The 19,129-nt window shown below is 34.5% G+C and overlaps 2 protein-coding genes across 5 annotated transcripts in view; one reads left to right on the forward strand and one right to left on the reverse strand.

Moving 5' to 3' along the window:
• Positions 1-19,129, reverse strand: part of LOC127177051 (uncharacterized) — a 219,621-nt gene that overhangs the window by 116,411 nt on the left and 84,081 nt on the right. The window lies entirely within an intron of this gene.
• Positions 1-19,129, forward strand: part of tiam1b (TIAM Rac1 associated GEF 1b) — an 85,777-nt gene that overhangs the window by 25,643 nt on the left and 41,005 nt on the right. For all 4 annotated transcript variants that reach the window (XM_051128955.1, XM_051128954.1, XM_051128959.1 and 1 more), the window contains 4 exons: positions 10,233-10,336; positions 11,425-12,301; positions 16,103-16,312; positions 17,983-18,256. In XM_051128955.1, coding sequence (XP_050984912.1) covers positions 11,435-12,301; positions 16,103-16,312; positions 17,983-18,256 — 1,351 coding nt within the window. In that variant the 5' untranslated portion in view covers positions 10,233-10,336; positions 11,425-11,434. The remainder of the gene's footprint in view (positions 1-10,232; positions 10,337-11,424; positions 12,302-16,102; positions 16,313-17,982; positions 18,257-19,129) is intronic.

Below are 19,129 nucleotides of genomic sequence, written 5' to 3' on the forward strand. Positions count from 1 at the left end.
AAACCTGCTGTTAGTATTTAGTTTCACCACTATTATAATAATAATGATTTAGTAGCAATATTTAATATTGAAAATATCAAAGTATCATGATGATGCCACACCGTTAGTCTAGTAGCTTCCCCACCCCCTTTGGTAATAGTCAAAAACATCACACAGTGGCCCATTTCATGTGTAAACATGTAGCACAGAGCCGTTAAGTCTTTACAGTAATTATTGCTAATGCTAGTAGACACAGAGTGTTGTTTTCACATGCAGATTGTCTTAAAGGTCAGTTATGTGAATTCACTCTTCTTCTGTGCCTGAGAATCCTCTTTTGTTTGCATCTTAAAGGCGCAAGTAAACAGCGCAGACTGGTTGGTTGACCCTCTAGCGTGCTGGAACATAGATGGTATTGCTTGTTGTTAAGTGGTGTGAAGTCTTGTGTGCTTTACTGAATAGCCGTGCTTTAGTGATTATTTAGTGACGATGGGAATCGTAAAACATCAATCTTAACATTATAGATTTGTTTTAGCTAATTGTGAACACTGTAAGAAATTTGTATAAATAAAATAATAAATTGTTTTACAAGAAAATTTATCGTTAAAATTTCTTCAAATTATATTTTTAATTCAATGTTTTTCTTGCAGCTTTTTGTAAGCGATTGTAAAATGTATTTGCATTTTTAATTGAAAATGTTTTCTGTATCACTTATTTTCAGAAATTAGTCTAAGTAGTCTAAGACTACTAGACTACATTTTAAATTTCAATTATTATTTTTAGTAACTAGTTTTGTGCTGTTGAATTTAGCTACATTTTATTTTTTATTTATTTAAAATTTACTTAAGTTGTAGTAAAATTTCAAATATTAGATTTAAGTTTTTCATCTAATATTTGTATTTAATTTCAGATTTATTTCAGTTGCTAAAAATATTTTTTCAGTATTTTTCAAATTTGCTCTAGTTTTTTTAAGTGTTCCTAAAAAGTAAACTTAAAGTAAACTGCATTTTTAAATTTTTGGTTTTCATTTTAAATTTAGTTTAAGTAATTTTGTTACATGCTATGTTATGTTTCTATTTAGCTTTCATTTGTTTTTATTTCAGTTTTTAGCTTAAACTTATTTTAGTTATTTGCCAGTGTAGCATTTACATTTTTTTGAATTCCATTTTTTTTAAGTTGACATTTTGCATTTAATATTTAGATTTTATTTAATTTCAGCTTGATTTTAATTACTGAAAATTATTTTAAAGCGTTTTTCAGATTTGCTTTAGTATTTTTAAGTGTCCCTAAAAAGTGAAGTCAAGATCAACTAGCATTTCCTCAAGGAAAAACAGTGTTTGCAAGTAAGCATAGAGTACTTCTGTAAGTTCTTTCAGGCTCGAGTGGGTGTTGTCGGGGGTCTCAGGTACAACTCTCCCATCTCCCATCCCCCATCCATATAGCCCTTCCACCTATTGAGACACGGGGGCAGGGGATCATCAGCAAATGTCCCTGAGGAGGTGCTGGGGCATGCCTGCACCTCCTATCAGCACGTCGTTCACGGGCTTCAAAGCTGCTAGATTAGGGCAGGATGCTGCATTTGCTCTGACCGAGAGGAAATACAGGGGCAATTTTGGGGGCATCAAACGATTTAGTGGACACTGAAGTATACGACCAGTTAATGTTGTTTTGCAGTAAAGATTAGTGTGAAATTAGCATTCAAAGAATCACTTGATTGTGTTTATTATCATTTCGTTTTACTGTGTTTAATTTTGTTAATGTCAAGTATGTTTTTAATGCTCAACCAATGGCGTGCGTTTGGGGGCTTGATGATATTTTTCCCCAGTGGAAATTGTTATTTTAGTGTTATGTATTATAGTATTTATTCATATTTTGAGTTAGCTTTTATTTTTATATTTTCAGTTTTCTTTTTTATGTGTAATTTTTAGCATTTAAAAAAATCTATTAATATTTATCTTTTATTTTTGTTATATTTTAAGTAGTTTTTCAGCTGATATTTATTTTTTGTTTTAGTTTTATTCAAGTTTTAGTTAACAGTGATGATAATGCATAAAAGAACCCATTTGAAATTTCATTTGGTATGTGATATCAAGCTGTTTTTGGCATCTTTGAAATCTTTGATTAATTTGAGATGTTTGTCGCTATTTTGTTCTTTCTATAGTTTTTCTTTGCCGTTTGTTCGTTCTGAGCAGAAACGCAGCCATAATCGCTAGAACAGACAGAGCTAATTTGGTTGTCTCTCAGGTTTTCTGTGTGTCTAGATATTGAGTCGACCTGTCACTCGAGGGTATCTGCTGAAAGACCTGTCAATCATTCATCACACCACTGTGACCTCCCTGCACAGTTTTGCCATGGGCACATACTTTAAAATCATAAAATGTTCTTATATTTCTGAACCTCATTACGCTGGCTGTGTGTTTTATGTTGCGTTGGGTGTCTCTTTCAAACAGATGGTAAATTTGTACTGTTTTCATTAGCGCTGAATGCCCCTCGCAGCGTTTCTCAATTAAACGTTTCTACGGTTTCTAAATGAGAAAAACAGCACTGCAATGGAAACACGATGGGTAATCCTGATGAAGAGGGATCGAAAAATTATAGAAATGCCCAAAGATGTTTAGTGTTTTGATTGTTATTGATGCAAAATAAATAACATCAGCAGCTGAAGACAGTGAAACTTGTTTGTCCAGTGTAATAGAAATATGATTGGCAGAGCGGAAACTGTGCATGTACATTTAAGTGTACACTTGTATTAATCATTCTGTTCTACAAATGCATTGTGGGTATTACCAGAGTGGCTTGTTTTCGGGCCGTCTCAAATATCATGCTCTTAAAAACATCTCATGAATGAAGATCACCCCTGGAGCATGTCACAAAAACGTCATGCCTGCCCTGGTACTTAAACAACAGTCGTTTCAATTTCAAGATTTTTCAGGGAATTACAGGTACAGTCACATCTGTGAAACTGCAGCCAAATTTTGCCTGCAAAAAAGAGTTTAGCGATGGATGAAGTCCCACAAAACAGCTTTTATATTGGTCAAAGTGGCAGATTTACATGACCAACTTGAACATGAGCAAATTCACATGAAACTTCAGATCATGTCGTTTCCCACTGAAATGACATGTAAAATGTAAACAGATCTTAAAGGGATAATCCACTCAGTAATGACAATTGTGACCCTGGACCACAATACCAGTCTTAAGTAGCACAGGTAAATTTGTAGCAATAGCCAAAAATACTTTGTATGGGTCAAAACGATCAATTTTTCTTTTATGCCAAAAGTCATTAGGATATTAAAGGAGAACTCTGCTTCCAGAACAACAATTTACAAAAAATTTACTCAACCCCTTGTCATCAAAGATGTTCATGTCTTTCTGTCTTAAGTTGTAAAGAAATGATGGTATTTGAGGAAAGCATTTCAGGATTTTTCTCCATATGATGGACTTTATTGGTGCCCCGATTTTGAACTTCCAAAATATAGTTTAAGTGAAGCTTCAAAGGCCTCTAAATGATCCCAGTCGAGGAAGAAGGGTCTCATCTGGCAAAACGATCAGTCATTTTTTTGGAAAATAAAAATTTGTATACTTTTTAAGCACAAAAGCTTGTGTAGCACTAGCTCTGGGATGTGCGTCCACGATACTACGAATTACGTCTAATTTCTTTGTCTGTGTACTCCGGCTCAAAATGGTAGAGTATGGTGAAAAACTCCATCTCATTTTCTCCTACAACTTCAGAATCGTCTGACATTCTTGTACCTTTTTGTTTGTAAACAGTGTTTGACTTACTTGCACATCCTTAGTTTTTGCGCGTTCACATTGTAAACACTGGGTCTGTAGTTCGGCCTACATTCTGCGTGATTCAATAGTATGTAGTGTTGTGATCGCGCATCCCAGAGCCTGTGCTACATGAGCTTTTGTGCTTAAAAAGTATACAAATTTTTATTTTCCAAAAAAATGACTGATCGTTTCGCTAAGTAAGACCCTTCTTCCTCGGCTGGGATTGTTTAGAGCCCTTTGAAGCTGAATATATACTACATTTTGGAAGTTCAAAATCGGGGCACCAATGAAGTCCATTATATGGAGAATTAATTTCTTCACGACTGAAGACAGAAAGACATGAACATCTTGGATGACAAGGGGGTGAGTAAATTATTTGTAAATTGTTGTTCTGGAAGTGGACTTCTCCTTTAAGTAAAGTTCATGTTCCATGAAGATATTTTGTCAGTTTCTCTCTGTAAATGTATCAAAGCTTAATTTTTGATTAGTAATATGCATTGCTAAGAACTTAATTTGGACAACTTTAAAAGCAATTTTCTAGATATTTAAATTATATATATATATATATATATTTAAATATTTAAATATTCACCCTCAGATTCCAGATTTTCAAAGAGTTGTATTTTGGCCAAATATTATCCTATGCTAACAAACCATACATCAGTGGAAAGCTTTATTCAGCTTTGATGTTGAAGAATGTTGGTAACCAAACAGTTTTGGTTCCCATTGACTTCCATTTTATTTTTTGTCCATTTAATGGAAGTTAAGGGGAACCCAAACTAATTTTGAAAAATGTTGGCAACCAAACAGCTTGGTCACCATGGATTTCCATTATATGGACAAAAAATTCTATGGAAGTCAATGGGAACCAGAACTGTTTGGTTACCAGCATTCTTCAAAATGTCTTTTTTGTGTTCCACAGAAGAAAGAAAATTTGGGTTCCCATTGACTTCTATTATACTGATACAAAATTCAGTGGACGTCAGTGGGCACCAAAACCATTTGGTTACCAACATTCTTCAAATAGTCTTCTTTTGTGTTCCACAGAAGAAAGAAAGTTTAGGTCCCCATTGACTTCCATTATATGGACAAAAAATACAATAGAACTGCTTGCTTACCAAAAATCTCCAAAATATATGTTTTTTGTATTCTGCAGAACAAAGAAATGCATACAGGTTTGAAACAACTTGGGGCTGAGTAAATAATGACCATTTTAATTTTTAGTTAAACTATACTTTTAGTTAGTCAGACATGCAGGATTGTCTCTGGAGGAGATTAATTTAGGTTAATTTCATAATGTGTTTTTGCATTTTAAATTTAGTTATGAAGTTGCTGTCTTATATAATCCAGAATGCTAGTCATTGTTGTACTTCGATGAAGTGCTGTGAATTAATTAGCCAGCATGAACATCACAAACGGGCCCTCGCTGATTTTCTTGGCAGGAAACGTTCCTTCTTTTCCACCCTGCAGCTGCTGATGAATTTTAGGTTTTGTTTCCAGCTGCCTCTGAGCGTTCCCAAGCTCCCACGCTGAGAAACGCACGTCAGGTTGAGCTTTGGGGCAAAAAGTTCTGTTTTCACCCCTTCACATCCCTATAGCTGATCGTCTTGTCTTTCAGCGTCAGTGGGCAGCTCTCAGACCGTTCTTCTCCTGTCTCGACAGGTCATGGTATGTCTCTAATGTGCGTTCAGGGGACTCTAATAACAAAGGACTGCAAAACGCACCTGTCGCAATTTTTGGGAGATTTGCAGGTAAACACGCAGAGCTGTGAAGCGGGTTTCTGGATCGCGTGATGGAGCCCCTGGGTGTGTTTGTTTGCACACCTCCATGAATGGGGATTTGAGATGACAGGATGTTTACGGCTGTCGGTTATTTGCCTGACGTCATAACTGGATTTGATAAACAACTCTGTCTGACGCCACACTGTTTTTGCTCTCTGCCAGGGATCGTATGAGCTAAAGCAGGCCTTTATTCACTGAGTGGATATTCACACCGGCGTTCAACGCATAGAAACTGAAAAAATAATTAATTTAAATGAGTGCGCTTTGATTTGAATTTGCTGCTCTCTTTAACCTTTATTTGATGACATAAATTAGAAGACCAGAAATGAGCCTAAAGCCAGTTCAAAAGATTTATATTTTATGAAACTCATGCAAAAGTCACTAATGTCTTAGTGTTCAGGTTTGTTGCTAGGGTGTTCTGAATGCAGTTAACATGTTGTTTTGAAGTTTCTACGGTCTTGGCAAACACTACTGATAAATTAAACAAGCAAAAGTTGATTGGTTGAGATGATAAACATCAGGCAGAATGTTAGATATCGAGCTGTTTTTTTGCGTCCTCTCTTCTTCAGCATCCATCAGCTCTTCTGTGAGCGGGTCATGCTGCACTGTTCCCCCTGGAGAGTGGGTGAATGTGACGTGTCCCGATGGCCTCGTGATATAAAGCGGTTATTTTCCCTGTCTGAGGAGCTTGTGTGTTTGTGTGTTTGTGCTGTTTAAGGCATGACACTGCCATTAGTTACAGTTAAACAGGCTTATGGAATGGTTCATGTGTTCACTTAGAGGAGAGACTGAGTCTATCTGTATCTATCCATCATTCTATCATTCTTTCATTCTTTGCTTCTCTATCTATATCTATCTATCTATCTATCTATCTATCTATCTATCGTTCTATCGTTCTATCTATCATCTATCATTCTGTCTATCATTCTATCTATCGTTCTATCTGTCGTTCTGTCTATATCGTTCTGTCTGTCATTCTATCATTCTAACGTTCTTTGGTTCTATCATCCATCCATCTTTCCTTTTTCTGTCTGATCAGCCGTCCATTCATTTTTCCTTTTTCGGTCGGTTCGTCCATGTTTCATTTTTCTGTCAGTCTGTCTGTCCATCCGTCCGTCAGTCTGTCTATCCATCCTTCCTTTTGCTATCTGTCTATCAGTCTGTCCATCCTTTCATCGATCCTTCCTTTTTTACTGTCTGTCTGTCCGTCCATCCATCCTTCCTTTTTCTTTTTGTCTGTCTGTGCATCCGTCCATCCATCTGTCCTTTTTCTTTTTGTCTGTCTGTGCATCTGTCCATCCATCTGTCCTTTTTCTGTCTATCTGTCTGTCCATCTGTCTTTCCATCTGTCTGTTTTTCCTTTTTCTGCCTGTCTGTTCTTCTGTCTGCCCATCTATCTTCCATTTTCTGTCTGTCCATCATCCATCTTTCCTTTTTCTATCTGTCCGTCTGTCTGTCCATCTATCTTTCCTTTTTCTGTCTGTCCGTCTTTCCTTTTTCTCTGTCTGTTCTTCTGTCTGCCCATCCATCTTTCCGTTTTCTGTCTGTCTGTGAATCCATCCATTCATCTATCTTTCCTTTTTTCAGTCCATCTGTCCATCCATTCTTTTTCTGTCTGTCCATCCGTCCATCTATCCCTCCTTCTTCTGTCTGTCCGTCCACCCATCCTTCTTTTTTCTGTCTGTCTGTCTGTCCATTAATCCATCCATCCATCCATCCATCCATCCATCCATCCATCCATCTTTCCTTTTGTTGTCCATCCGTCCATCCATCCTTCCTTTTTCTGTTTGTCCGTCAGTCCGTCTGTCTGTTTATCTTTCAATTTTCTGTCTGTCCATTTGTTTGTCTGTCCATTTAACTTTCCTTTTTCTATCTGTCCATCCATCCATCTATCTATCTTTCCTTTCTCTGTCAGTCCGTCCATCTGTCCATCCTTTCTTTTCTGTCTGTCCGTTAGTCTATCCGTGCATCCATCTTTCCTTTTTCTGTTTGCTGGATCTGTCTATCCATGTTTCCTTTTTCTATCTATCTAGTCGTATTTTACTATATCTTATGCACGCAGAGTCCTTCTTTTTTAACATCAAGCCAAGTATATTTATCATGATGGTGGAGGATCGTTTTGTAACCTTTTCACATTCGTTTATTACTATATGGGGTAGATGATGTGGGCAGCTCTTTAAAACACCGCCTGACGCCTGTGGGCACATCTAGCTGATGTCCTGAACTTACACGTTTTTTATTTTTTATTTTTTACCCATGAGCACTTGCTCTTAACTGCTGTAGTGTGAGAACTTTGATCAAGCACTTGGGGATGTTGCTGGCCCTGTGCTGGAGTGCTTTCTATTTTGGTGTTATCCTGATGGTTTACGCTAGCACATCGTGGACCCCGCTCCATCAGTAAAGAGCTGGCCTGGTTTCCACGGAGACACCGGAGAATTTCTGTGTGTTTGCATTTCCTGGAGTTTTGTGCCATCGTGCAACGGGATGGAATTATTCTGACACGTTTTATGACTCGCCACACAAAAGGTCAGTGTACAAACAAGACGTAGGGGCTGTGAGAATGGTAAATAGGTGGGGGACTTGTTTTCCATTAAAATATACAAACATCTATAAAATTAGATCAATTTACTTGGAAATGATTATTTTATAATATATTAAGGTTTGGTTTAAGAGTTGCATATCTGTATTTTGTACATTCATGTAAATGTATTTAATTTTATGGATGCATTATTACTGGAAAACAGTATAAAATCTTGTTATCCCTCTATTCAGTTATTTAATAAAGGCTGGCTAGAACTAAGAGAAATGAGAAACACATGAGATGCACACACGCAAATCAAATGCTTGTTATGCTGCTTCGTTTCCGCTTTGCTCAGACATCTCCTGTCAGCTTCTCTGCCCTTTATGTGCCAAACAAGAACTCTGCGTCCCGATCCTGATGCTTCGCTGCTGTTTGTGCTTGAGTTAGCAGCCCTGTCATGAGCCTTTACTACCGTCTACACACTGACCCCAGATCTGCTCCGGTGCGTTAGTCAGGACAGACAGAGAAATCCCACTCTGGGAGAATGAAGACAGGATAGAAGAGAATCTGAAACAGCTTCAAGCTGATCCCTCTGGTTCCTGCTGTCTATAGGAAGCACACCGTCATGTTGAGGTTACTTTCTTCAATGCAATGTAGAATAAGATCATTTGAATGATCTGAAAATGAAAAATTGCAGAAAATGTACTTACCGTCAGCCAATCCAAGATTTAGATGATTTCTTTCTTCGTCAGATTTGGAGAAATGTAGCATTCCATTACTTGCTCAACCAATGGATGTGAATGGGTGCCGTCAGAATGAGAGTCCAAACAGCTGATAAAAATGTTACAATAATCCACAAGTAATCCACACGACTACAGTCCAAAAATTAATGTCTTGTATTGCCAAAAGATGCATGTTTGCATGAACGAATCCATCATTTAGCCTTTACAACTTTTAAACCTCACTGTGTGACTCATTAATCCATAATAATATTTCCTAATGTTAAAAAGTCTGTCTGCTTTTGTCTGCTTACATCAAAATCCACCCATATATTTGTTTAGATCTGTTTTGACTTGTAAACGGTGCTTGATCTGTGCATATTTCTCTTCTGATTCAGACGAGATGACTTTTTCACTAGAGAAGGCAATATTATTGATAGAGGACTTATATTTTAGCCAGAAGCAATGGTTTAAAGTTAAAAACGGTTTAATAATGGCTTTTCACTTCACAAGATGTTGATTGATGAACCGGAGCGGTGTGGATTACTTGTGGATTATTGTGATGTTTTTACCAGCTGTTTGGACTCTCATTTTGACGGCACCCATTCACTGCAGTGGATCCTTTGGTGAGCAAGTGATGGAATGCTACATTTCTCGCTCATTTTTAGGTGAACTATTGCTTTAAATCATGTGACTGGAACTGCAGTTCCACATTGACCTTGACCTGGTGATATTACCAGTTTTTGATGTTGGTTCACATTGCTTCTGGACATTTCTTTGCCAATTCAAGCAGTGCAATAGTGCTTAGTCATCACAAGGTGAATTTTTACACTCACTATGAAGGGTTCCATTAGGAAAATCCTTCATGAATAGGCTTTTAACTAGAATAATCATGAAACTAATCTCAGTAAAATTAGTTATTTGTGTTTCATGTGACTGTAATGCCATTGGATCAGTATGTGTCAGAAAATTTAGTGCTGAAGTCTATCCTCAGCATATAAATGTTCAGGCTGTTTGTTTTTAGTTGAATCATTTTGCTAGTGAGTATGCTATTCATTAGTATACTCTACAGCCAACATCTCTCGTATCGTATGAAAAATGTGTCTTTTGGATTTCATTGTGTATATATTTCCATTCATGCTGGCGTTTATTGGAAGCAGCAGTAACCGCGGCTTGATATATCTGCGACCACACACGCACAGCCTCTCATGTGGCGGCTCAGAGCGAAGTCCGTCATCTCGCGTTTGTTGAAGCTGTCCAGAGCGCCTGAACATGTGTGGTCTCCGACCACAGCGGCGAATCTCTTCAATCGCTCTTTCAGTTCTAATTCTGTCGTGTTTCTCTGTGGTTAGTCTAATTTTATCCCACAACAGCGTGTCCCTTCGTACTTCCTCAGAAAACTGCTGTGTTTGGATTCTTTTGAATAGTAATTTATAACTCTCTTGCGCTCTCTTTTTTCAGGTTTTGGAAGTTACCTGTAACGCCACAAACGGCACGAACGGTAGGAGCTGATCTGTATGCAGAGTGAAATCTATCATGACTGTGATGTCACTGGCGCACCGCAGGTAATTTCAGAAACAGTCATGCTGTACCTGTCAGACGCAACAAATGGTGTTATGCAAATGCAAGTGTAAAACTCAGAGTAAATATGATCTCAAGCATGAATTTAAAAATATATCAAACAATTATTTATTTATTATTTATCAGACTCAACAAATGGTGTCATGCAAATGCATGTGTGAAACGTATTGAGAGTGAATATGATCTCACTAAAAATGTATTTAAAAATATATCAAAATTAGATTTATTTTTGAAAATGTGTTGTATTATATTGAAGCTTACTGGACAATTCTAAGAGTAAACTTAAATAAATAATTTTATAAACATGAAATCTTTTGCATAAATTGTTTTAAAAATATGTATTATTATTATTATTATCATTATATATGTAAATAAATAATTATCTATATAAACATGAAATCTTTTGCATACATTGTTTTAAATATATTTATTATTATTATATTTAATAAATAAATATTTATATAAGCATATGAAGTATTTTGGATTCATGGTTTTAAATTCATTATTATTATCATTATTATTATAAATTTTTATTTGTATTATATATATATATATATATATATATATATATAAAGAAATATGTAAATATATATAAATATTTTGCATAAATTGTTTTAAATATAATAATTATTATTATATTTAAATAAATAAATATATAACATATCTGAAATATTTAGCATAAATTGTTATATAAATATTGCTGTTGATAATGCACAGGTGTAATTATATATATATATATATATAATGTAAGGTGATGTATTATATAAATGTATGTTTATTACATATGAAAATGATTAAATTAGTATTACAATTGTGTAAAAAGTTATATTTTTTGTATAAAATAGTAATTCATTTTTAGTATATTTTTAATATATAAATATTGTATATTATTATATTGTATTAATCTTAAATTTCTTATATAGTCAGTCACATGCCTTGCTGCTGACATGGTGTCAAAAAACAATAAATAAATACAGAAATAAATGTCATTTAAATAATAACACAGTGTAAAAAATCTTAATGGGTCAGTTATATTTAGTTGCATGACCTTTGTTTTTTCTGTCCGCTGTAGATACTGAGCCATGGGTAACACAGAAAGTCATAGCGGCGGCCATGGTTACTACGGAGACGGCCAGCGCCACCTCTCCCGTAAGCACATGTCCCGCTCGCTCCGCCTGTCCAGCAAACAGACGTACTGTTCCCGCCGTACACCGTCTGGAAAACCGGAGCACCGCAACTCCGAGACCAGCACGCGCTCCAGCAGCACCCCCAGCATCCCACAGTCGCTGGCCGACCACGGCCTGGAGCCCTTCAACGACTCGGACATGCTGCCTGACTTCAGCGGCCCAATTTGGGTGGACCGCGTGGCTATGAATCTCAGACCCATGTCCTTCCACAACCATCCGGCCCATTCGCCCGGCACGACCGCAACCGCCAAACAAGCCGCGCAGGACGACGCCGAGCCACCAGAGGACACGACCAACGTTCAGCGCACACGGGACGGCTCCCAAGAGGGGTCCAGCTTTAAAAAGAAACGCTCTAAGTCTGCGGACATGTGGAGGGAGGATTCGTTGGAGGTGTCCTTATCTGACCTGAGCCAGGAGCACCTGACCAGCACGGAGGAGATCGAAGACACACCGGATGATTGCGAAACCCATTTGCAGTCATCAGCTCAGGAGTTGCTGGACTCAAACCGTGCCAATTCTTTAGATGAACTCTACGGGCCGAAGAGTCCGGCTTGCAGGCCCACGCACGGACGCTATGCCAAATGGCACAAGGGTGGTGCAACAAGCAGAGAAGGTGACGAGGATAAAATGATATCACCTTGTGAGGATGATGGAGCCGCCTATGGTGCATATACACTGCCCTGTCGCCGGTCTCACTGTTTGTCAGAGGGACCGACCAATCATCAAGGAGTTATGCAAGGGAGGCGGGCACAAACCATACAGGTGAGTTCTGATTGGGTAGCTCCGCCCACAGAAAAATGTTATTGCTTCCTGCTCCACATTGCTCAATATTGAACACCATATTGGCTGTAATAGTTTGGTTTTATGCAATGCTTATAAATTCTTATCATTTTTTATTATTTTTTGCTTTTATTTTGTTTTTCTTTTGTTTTTATCTACAAAAATATTTTTATAGTTATTCATTATATTTTAGAATTATTATATATAAACATATATTAAATATTTTACATACATTGTAAATATATATTAAATAAATATTTATGTAAGCATATATGAAATATTTTACATTAATTGTTTTAAATATATGTATTATTGTTGTTATTATTATTAATAATAATATTATTATTATCATCATTATTATTATATTTATATCAAATATAAATACCACTATATATTATGATTATTAGTTTTTTTATATTATGTCTTTTAATATATAAAATAAAAACACCATTATATTTTATAATTATTTGTTGTTGTTTTATTTTATTTTATATATAAACTATAAATACCATTATACTTTAACTTTAACACTACTTTATTTGATTTTCTATACTCTTATTGATAAAGAATAAAAATATTTCCATTATATTTTATAATTATTTGTTTTGATTTCTTTGCTTTATCTATAAATATAGAATAAATATAAATATTTTTTTATAATAATAAATATAAAATATAAATTGTACTTTTGTTGCACAGCAGTTGTGTGGGATATTTTTGAAGATATGTAAATAATTATGTACACAATATTGTACTATTCAATGTAGTTAGCCAAGTGATACTGATCAAAAACACAAACTGAAAAAGGCTTCAGGAGTTTGTAGTGTAAAGTAGCTAAGTACTTGGAAATAGTAGCTACTTTTGAAATAGTAGCTTCCTTGTAATGTAACTGATTTAAAACTAGCTTCCTCAAAACTAATGTAAAGTATTCTGTCCATACTGTCAGCAATTAAAAAGGCTAGTAGCACATGAGCTTAACTCTCTGTGCTCCTATTGGTAGTGAACTCTGTACATCTTTTTTCAGATCAGCAGCTCTCATTGAAAGTGAATGGCTTTGTTTGAATGATTGTAGTCATTGAATGTCAATGTGAACGCCCGTAGGTGTGCAGTGAGAATGTGAGTGTAATGTTGTGCTAGTGTAGGTTTACACGAGGGAATTTTAGTCTTGCTATGAATGTTGACTGCGGTTAATCCCCCAGAATCCTCTGAATCTCTTCATATAGAGAGACTGTACATATGAATGACTCATTTGTGTGCGAGTTCACACAGACTCCACTGTTTTTTTCCCATCGGGCAGCATAACGATTTCACTAGACGCTCATCTCAGTCAACTGTTGGTGTAAACTAACCAAAATATAACGTTATTATATTTAATATTTTTATAGGTAAAATATAAAAATGCTTATACAATAATACAACACTTAAACAATAATAAGTATCTATTTTATAAATGAAATAAAAAATACCAAATATTTATAAGGAAATATAATAACTTTTATATTTTACGTATATTATTATAAAACATTATGTAATTAAGATGTAAAAATATTAAATAGATAAAGTTTTTTTTAAATAGTATTGGTAGGGTATTTACTTAATATATGTATTTTATATTTTTTATAGATAGCAAAAACATTCCCAGTAATATATTTATTAAAGTTCAATGGTAGTTATTTTTAATATTTTCATAGATATTATATAAAAACATAGAATTATAATGGTATTTATTCATTTATATTTTATAGATAAAATATAAAAATACTAAATATCTTTTATTGTCAAAACGTAAACATGCCAAAACTTTATAAAAATAAAATGGTATTTATACTTTATATATATATTTTTTTTATTGATAAAATATATATAAAAATCAAATAATTATAAAAATATAATGCTATTTGTATTCACTTTTTTATAGATAAAACAAATAAAAAATGTAAAAATGGTATTTATATCCATATTTATATGGCATTTATGTTATATATATTTTTTATAGATATAAAACGATCAAAAAATTATAGAAATATAATGGTATTTATTCATTTCGATTTTACTGATAAAATATAAAAGTAGTAAATATTTGCAAAACGTAAAAATGCCAAAACTTTGTAAAAAATGTCGTTTATATTTTATATATTTTTCTCTGATAAAATGTATATAAAAATCTGATAATTATACAAATATAATGCCATTTATATTGACTTTTTCAATAGATAAAAATATATTTAAAAAAGATAAAGATGGTATTTATATGACATTTATATTATATATATTTTATAGATATAAAAATATAAAAAATATATATAATGGTATTTATTATTAATTTAGATTTTATAGATAAAATATAAAAGTAGTACATTTTTTATCATCAAAACTTAAAAATGTCAAAACTGATAATAATGTTATTTATATTTTATATATTTTTCATTGATAAAATATAAATAAAAATCAAATAATTCTAAAAATATAATGCCATTTACATTACTTTTTTAAAGGTAAAATATATATAAAATGGTATTTATATTTACTTTTTATATGGCATATTTATTATATATTTCTATAGATGTAATATAAAAAAAAAATAAACAAATATAATGGTATTTATTCATTTAGATTTTATAGATAAAATATAAAATGCCAAAACGTTATAAAAAAATATAATGGTATTTATATTTTATATGTTAATATATATTATATATAATAATATATATATATGTTAAGATATAATATGAAAATATTTTTACAAATTGTAGAAAAATAATAGTATTTATTAATTTTTTAGTGTTTTTTTTTTACCTACCATTGTTAGTTAAATATGCAGTATAGGTAGTATTTTTAAAGACATTTTTAAGCACTTCGTGAAGACCATGCCACATCAAAGTACCATGGTATTATCATCACTGTACCATAGTACCACCACAGTAACTGTCAATCTCTGTGACGTGTGTTGACAGCCACAGTTCATTATGGATAGTGGTCTGTCACACTGTCCATATGTTGGTGGCTGTTTTTTCCTGCTCTCTCTTGGATGATCCAGATCCTGGAGTCAGACTTCTGTGAGAACAGCTCGCTTCTTTTGTCATGCTAATGAGCTGTAACTGACAGGAACGCGATTGAGAGAGAGAGAACGAGGAGAGAGCTGAGCTCTACATACGCTAGTTTATTCTTGACTATATTTCTTGCATAAATATATGTGTGCAAGAAAGAAATCAGAGTGCTTCAGCTTTATGTTTGCTTTATTTACTGAAGCAAGAAAGATCAAATCACCATGTGACACTCCCTCCCTGTGAGGCTCCATCGGTGAAGATGAATGGCATGTCGGGCCGCACAGTCCAGTCATGTGACTCCCGCTAGATGCCGGGTTTGGTGGGTAATATCCCATCATTCCCCTGCAGCAGCAGTACAGAGTGGTATTGTACAGTCAACTTTACTGCAGACTTCAGACAGCTCTGTGGTCTCTCAGTGTCAACGTCTGTAAAATGTTTACCTCACAACCTGCAACATGTCCTCTGCTCCTGAAGACACGACGTGCTCCGGCCAACAGGTAGGAAAAATGAAGATGTGCTGGAGAACAGCCATGTTTATTAGAGTGGAAAACTGAATCTTTATGTTTCGTTCAGCCTGTCAAAAACACATGGCTTATGTTTGGTTGCTGAGAAAGAACATCCAGGAACTTTGATTAGTTTTGTTGCTTAGCTTTAGGTAAAGTGAGTCATGTTAAAACTAAAAACCAATGTCCTAGGCCAATTATTCACATATTTTGTGTATTTATTTCATCTTCAGGATGTCACGGCGGGAGACGGGAGTGATTATGAGGACAGCGGTATCGATGGGCTGACGGGGGACAGCGAGGCGTCTCAGCACCATGCTCGGCGCTATAAGACCATGTCTGCGTCTTTCTCTGCTTACTCCACGTCAGCAGGGGGCGCCTTTGCCGGGAGCGACAGTGGAAGCAGCAGTGGGGCTGGAGCGGGACCCTCAGATGGCACACAGGTGGGCAGGGTGATTTACTGTTGCTTTTTCTCCAGTTCCTCTTTTATAATATGTTCCATCCAAACAGTAGAAACGCATTATGGATGAAGCATGAATGTGATAACATCAATTGGTAAACGTTGTATCAAATGAGTAATGTTCAATAAAAAAAATACATATGCAAATAAATAAATAAATAAAAAAGGTATATATATATATATATATATATAATTATTAATTATATATTGAATATTATATATTTTAATAAAGTGAAGATTATGCCAAAATGCTAATGTGTACCTAAAAATGAAATGAAATACAAAAATGAAAAAGCGGTAAAAACAAAAGGAAGAAGCAAAACAGATGATAAAATTTAAGAAAAATCATGTTGTTATGAGAATGACCTGTTGTGTTAACATGAATTTAATCTTATAAATATTTTTTCTTTTGATACATTTTTCCTAAAATGTGACCCTGGACCACAAAACCAGTCATAAGTGTCAATTTTTCAAAATTGAGCTTTATACATCGTCTGAAAGCTGAATAAATAAGCTTTCCATCGATGTATAGTTTGTTAGGATAGAGCAATATTTAGCCGAGATACAACTATTTCAGTATATGGAATCTGAGGGTGCAAAAAAATCAAAATATTGAGAAAATCGCCTTTAAAGTTGTCCAAATTAAGTTCTTTGCAATGCATATTACTAATCAAAAATTAAGTTTTGATATATTTACAGTAGGAAATTTACAAAATATCTTCATGGAATATGATCTTTACTTAATTTCCTATTGATTTTGGGCATAAAAGAAAAATCTATAATGTTGACCCATGCAATGTATTTTTGGCTATTGCTACAAATAAACCCCAGCGACTTAAGACTGGTTTTGTGGTCCAGGGTCACAAATGTTTTATATTTGAAGATGGAATAAATAAAAATAATAAATAAATATTTATATATAAATAAATATATTTGTATTATTTTCATGTTTTTTTTTATTATTATTATTATTTTTTTTTTAACCAAGATGATTTTTTTCACCAAGGTGTTTCAGAGGCACCAAAATGCTTTTACTTTTACCATTTTTAATAAAATATTGTGGCGTTGCGTTCACTATAGCCAACGTTCCGTTCAATAATTAATGTTCATTTACATAAAATATATGCAAATAAAAAAGTGAATCACTGCATTATTTATTTATGTATGTATATATTTCTTTCCCATATTTCTTTTTACCATATCCATTCCCCCAAAAATATTGCAGAAAATGAGTTTAAAAGTCTGTTTGGCATGTTTTTCAACTCTGACACAGCTTTTATTTATTTATTTATTTATTTATTTATTTATCTGTCTATATCTATCGATATCTAGATATCTAGGTGTCTGTTTAGAAATAAATAAATAAAACACCACTAAATGCTATTACTATTTTTATAGTATTTTTTTATATAATTGTTTATTATTATTTAATAAAATATTAGAAAACCACTTTTCTAAATGATAAATGGTAAATTATTTGCAATAAGAGACCAGAGACTTTAATTGTAATAATTAAAGTCTCTGGTCTCTTATTGCAAATAAATAAGGTATTTTTTTTATGTTGCCATTAAGAACAAACTTTGACCAAACTGTATGATTTGTATAACAATCATTGCAATAACAATCATCCTGAACTTGTGTCTCTCTAATCAGGGCGTCTATGAGAACTTCCGTCAGGAGTTGGAGCAGAACGTGAGTCCGGCGGAGGTTCCTGAGGAGAGAAGCTCAGCATTTAGCGACGAGCAGAGCAGCGTGACGCTGAGCTCCGCTTACCACACGGACCCTCTGCTCAGCGTGGCCGCCGTACAGGGAACCGTGCGCAAAGCTGGACGCCTCGCTGTCAAAAACTTCCTGGTGCATAAAAAGAACAAGAAGGTGGAGCTCGCCCCTCGCCGCAAGTGGAAAAGCTACTGGGTGTCCCTCAAAGGTGTGTGTGTGTTTGTAGTGTTTCTGAAAGAGATGTAAGGGTTACCTGACACCATAAACAGGTTTTTCAACTTCCATGAAAACTTTTAAAAGAGAAGAGGAGGATTATGTTTGTTGTGTTGTGTTGTATGAGTAGGCCTAAAAAAACTATTCAGAATTGAACGCCCATCATTCACTGTCAACTCTAACACACTTCTTTGTTAAATATTCTGGCTTAAAGGAGAAGTCCTTACAAAACAAAGATTCACATATAATGTACTCACCCCAAATGCGGTTGTAAACGATCCCACCCGAGGAAAAAGGGTCTTATCTAGCGAAACGATCGGTTGTTTTCATTTAAAAAAATTCAATTTAAATACTTTTTATTTTCAAACGCTCGTCTTGCCTTGCTCTCGTTGAACTCTGTGTATTCTGACTCAAGACAGTTAGGGTATGTCGAAAAACTCTCTCTCAACTCCAAAAATCATTTCAAAATCATCCTACATAGCTTCAGAAGTACCGACCCAGTCTTTGCAAAGTGAGTTTTTTGACATACCCTAACTGTCATGAACCGGAAAAAACAATCCAGACGGGAGTAAGACATAAAACAAGCGTTTGACATTAAAAAGTATATAAATTGTATTATTTTTATGAAAATAACAGATCTTTACGCTAAATAAGACCCTTCATTCTCAGCTGGGATCATTTACAACCGCATTTGGGATCGTTTGAAGCTGCATTTAAACTGCATTTTGGAAGTTCAAAATCAGGGCACCATATCAGACCATAGCAGGAGAAAAATGCTGAAATGTTTTCCTCAAAAAACATAATTTCTTTACGACTGAAGAAAGAAAGACATGAACATCTTAGATGGCAAGGCGGTGAGTACATTGTG

This window comes from Labeo rohita, chromosome 15 (genome assembly GCF_022985175.1).
Source record: "Labeo rohita strain BAU-BD-2019 chromosome 15, IGBB_LRoh.1.0, whole genome shotgun sequence".
Taxonomy (NCBI): Eukaryota; Metazoa; Chordata; class Actinopteri; order Cypriniformes; family Cyprinidae; genus Labeo; species Labeo rohita.